The sequence below is a fragment of the Dendrobium catenatum genome, unplaced genomic scaffold (genome assembly GCF_001605985.2).
Source record: "Dendrobium catenatum unplaced genomic scaffold, ASM160598v2 fragScaff_scaffold_743, whole genome shotgun sequence".
NCBI lineage: Eukaryota > Viridiplantae > Streptophyta > Magnoliopsida > Asparagales > Orchidaceae > Dendrobium > Dendrobium catenatum.
Window position 1 is genome coordinate 3445527 of NW_021319205.1, and position 4107 is coordinate 3449633.

General features: G+C 33.2%; 1 protein-coding gene across 1 annotated transcript in view; it reads right to left on the bottom strand.

Annotated features, from left to right (window-relative positions):
- Positions 1-980: 980 nt before the first annotated feature.
- LOC110110900 (protein DEFECTIVE IN MERISTEM SILENCING 3) overlaps positions 981-4107 on the bottom strand; it is a 9483-nt gene continuing 6356 nt past the window's right edge. Inside the window, exons 9-10 of the mRNA XM_020842555.2 lie at positions 1977-2294; positions 981-1400 (exon numbers count right to left, since the gene is read on the bottom strand). Of these exons, the coding sequence (XP_020698214.2) occupies positions 1190-1400; positions 1977-2294 (529 nt within the window). The 3' untranslated portion in view covers positions 981-1189. The remainder of the gene's footprint in view (positions 1401-1976; positions 2295-4107) is intronic.

The window sequence follows — 4107 nt, forward strand, 5'->3', positions numbered from 1 at the left end:
TAGTAAAAAAATTGTTCCAAATAAAACATAACGTTTGGGACAATTTTCTTATTTCTTTTTAAAGCAACTTTTTTTTAGTACAAAAATTCTTTGAATTAAAAATTTTTGTAAAAGAAAGCTGCCTCGGAAAAGCAAGAAAGCTATAAGGAATTTTTTATTGTTTTTTAAAATAATATTTTAATGCAAATTTTATATTAAGGCATACATTGCTTCAATTTTTTTGAATTTTGGAGGAAATTCAGCATCGACAAGATCGAGTCCTCACTGTGCTTACAGAATGTTTTGACTTTTGCTAATTAAAGGAGCTTTGGTAAGCTGAACGTATAGCTGGTAGGGTAGACTAAGGCTTTTTTGGGACAAATTTTTAACTGTTTTTAAAAGTAACATTTTAATGCAAATTTTTATATTAAAATTTTATTTTAAGAAATAATAAGAAAGTATCCCAAACAATTTAAAACAATTTTTTTATTATTTTCTAAAGCTGTTTTTTTTTTTTAACATTTAGGCCAACAAAGACTAAGATTTTATTTGATATGATTTTCTTATTGCTCTTAAAACAGCAATAAAAAAGCCATCCCAAATGAAACTTAAATATAATTAATGTTTCATTTGACATGATTTTGTTATTGCTTTCTACTACATTTTTTCAGCATAAAAATTTCCTAAAAAATCAAAAATACAATTACTAAAAATTATCTCAAACGAAACCTAAATCTTTCATTTTAACACCAATATGTCCAACTAGATGACAAACTTTGATTTCTAATCAATTTTATTCATACTTTATACCCTAAACAGCAGAAAAATTTACAATGAGGAAACAAACCAGCTTATCTCAATTTTAGAAGAAATAATATTTTTATAATATACATATTTACAGAAGAAAAAATGATTAAAATAGTCTGTTAACTCTATATGAAAAATAGAAAATAATCTCAACTATATTAAATAATATCCAAAAGATTACAATGAGGAAACAAACCAGCCAAAAGATTGTTAGTACTAACTGCAATCCTTCAAAAGACAATAACATTACTGATCCAACATAAATCTAACACACCTTAGAATTCAGATGTGGATAACACATAAACAAAAATTGGTCGTCTTTCCCTTTAAGAAAGCAAACAAAATCACCATTACGGTTTAATTAGCCTGACTTTGGCTCTATCAATGATTCCATGTAGACAGATTACAAATGAGGTAGAAGGGAACATAATATCTCTTTCTTTTTATGGAACTTCGCCAGTGTTTTAGAGTGAGCCTGAGCTTTCTTCTCAATCTCTTTGTTTTTGGCTTCCAAAACAGCTTTCTTGTCCTCGATCTGCTTCAGGATTTTCATGGCGCTGTTTGAAATAACATCATGAAATTCAGGAACTACAGGAAATTTTATCTCGGGCTCACTGGAGAAAAGAAAAAAGAAAATTAAATGCACCTGTAAAACAAATACTTGCTGGAAAAAAAGCGTGTGAATTATTACGTGCGGACGCCGAATGCCGTACGGTGATCAATCAGAATGCGCCCCATCACCCTCTGCTCGGTACCCAGCTCAGTACTGTTCGGTACCGCTAACATGACGCATTCTAGTTGGTCTCCGGACGGTGAACTACATACAGCGTCTGCACAGAATAATCTGGCAGAGATTATTCTATGCAGACAACGGACGGAGAGAAACGTCCGGTTTTTCTCTCTGTCTATAATAAAAGTGCAGTCAAAGCAAAGTTACTGTAGCAGCTGCGCTTTTACTATACACACAGAGAAAACCAAACGGTTCTCTCCGTCCGCTGTCCTCGCACAATAAAAAGTCCATGCTCGCAGGGGCAAGTGCCCTTCTAAACCTATATATATATATACCAACACCCGTTTACTTCAAGTGCAACTTCTCTATGAAGTTCGATGGTGAAAACAAATGAATGTAACTTAGTTTGATATGTGATGAAACAAATGCACATTAAATAGTAATAAAGAGTGATACTCACCAATCCCCAAAAACAATAATTCCACTTGTCACTATTATTCCTCCATCTAGAGATACGGCTGCCTGATCTATACATGAGCTAGCTTGTTGCATCTCTGCCCTGGTTTTGTACACTTGAAGTTTACCAAATAGTTGATAGAATAAGGTCTCACGGAGCCCAAAACCTGAAGCAGTTCTTGTATTCGAGTGATGGCTATCTAGGGTGATCAAGTTCACTGCATATCCTAAGAATCCATTTGGAATTTCTCCTGATGGAAAGCGTGGAGCAGGGATTGCAAGTTTTCTCTGAGTGTCATTATATATAGGATCTTCATATGGCCTGCAAAAATAAGTGTGGAATTCATATCCAAAATTTAACACCCAGAAACTTTTCACAAATTTCTGCTCTCATTTAAAAAAATTCAGGTAACACAAAAGGGTTGCAAAAAAATCAAGCATGGCCAAATATGGACCATATGATCAAATATTGATCTTTTTGAGGAAAGAGTAGTTCAAGGATATTCTTTAAAAGATGCATTAGATTAAAAAAAAATCAATTACAATATGAACATACATTGATAGGAAATGTATGCAATTTCAGTAAAGCCAGAGAACTGCATAACACATATAGGAAGAAGAACATACAATAACTCTTTTTTTTATTGAAAAAATTAAAAAAAATATACAATATACAATTGGATGTTCAATTGGAGAGAAAGATCCGGCTCTCCCAAATCTCTAGCTGTAAGCTAAAGCCCACTCAACCTAAGCAAAACTAATTCCAGCAAAATCAAGCATAATATGAAATCGCCCTATAGTTAGCTTTAAATAGGCTCTCCTAATTCCCTCCCAAATCAACCCCTTTCCCTAAATAATTCCCTCTCAGATTTAAAATTCAAATTAGATTTCTTTCCCTAATTAATTACCTCTCAATTGTGATTAAAACTATCCTAAATAATTCCTCCTCTCTCTTCTTGCCCACCGCCCACCCTAATGGGACTCACCGACTCAATCGTTGGTCCATCATACATCTAATATTATTAAATCTAAATCAATATAGGAGTTCACCTTAGAACGTATTCATGAATATAGAATAATATGTGAGCATAAATCTCAATTAGAATTTAATTATATTCCTAAAAGAAAGCATGCTCAAGTTCTTGAATAAAGTGAACGAACTAATAATGTACTTCATGAGACATGACCTATTGATAAGATGAATAACCAAATAAATATCAATTTTATTTTTAATATTCTTGGTTTATTAATTTATAAATGGATAAAAGGAATATAATGAAGAAAAATGAAATGAGTTCACATATCAAAGGATTTATTAAAAACAGCTTCCTTCAAGAAAACATAAATATTAAAACTTTATAAAACATGTTCAATTTAAAATTATATAATTCATAATGATTAATCTCTAAATCATCATGGTTATTTTTCTTTAAAGAGGTTGATCGCCCATTTAATAGCATTTCATATTATATAGTTTGTTAGTTATCAAGAGAAAATGTTATGAATTATATATATATATATATATAATGAATTTTGGGAGGAATAAGATGTTCATCTTGGAAGAGAGAGATATGGAGGATGAGAGGGAGAGAGATTTACAAGAAATTTCCCCGCTTGTTTGCCTTGCGCCCCGCGCCCCACGCGTCCGATCTGCACCCCGCATTTTCCCACACCAAAGCATACCCCCGCACCATGCATCACTGACCAATGCTTGCATGTGGCTGCTCCTCATGGGTCTGCTCGCACCGTTCACACAATTCCCGCCTGAGCGGGTTGTGAAGTTGTTCGCAACCCCTGTTGTCGCGTGTACTGCACGACCATCTGACGCTTGTTTCTTGTAGAAGAACCCTCCTCCTCTAATATCACCTCCACCGGTCTCAGATACCACTTGTTAAGAAATATTAGGAGGAAAAAGCTCCATGAGCTTCTTGGAAGAGAGAGAGAGAGAGAGAGAGAGAGAGAGAGAGAGAGAAGAGAGGGATTTATAATAAATTTTATTTATTCCTTGGCATCTAATTACTATTACAACATTTTCTATTTATAGAAGAATGAACCTACTAAGATAACAAGATCTTAAGGAAAAACTAAACCTAAAATAGGACAAATCCTAATATATATATATATATATAAATATA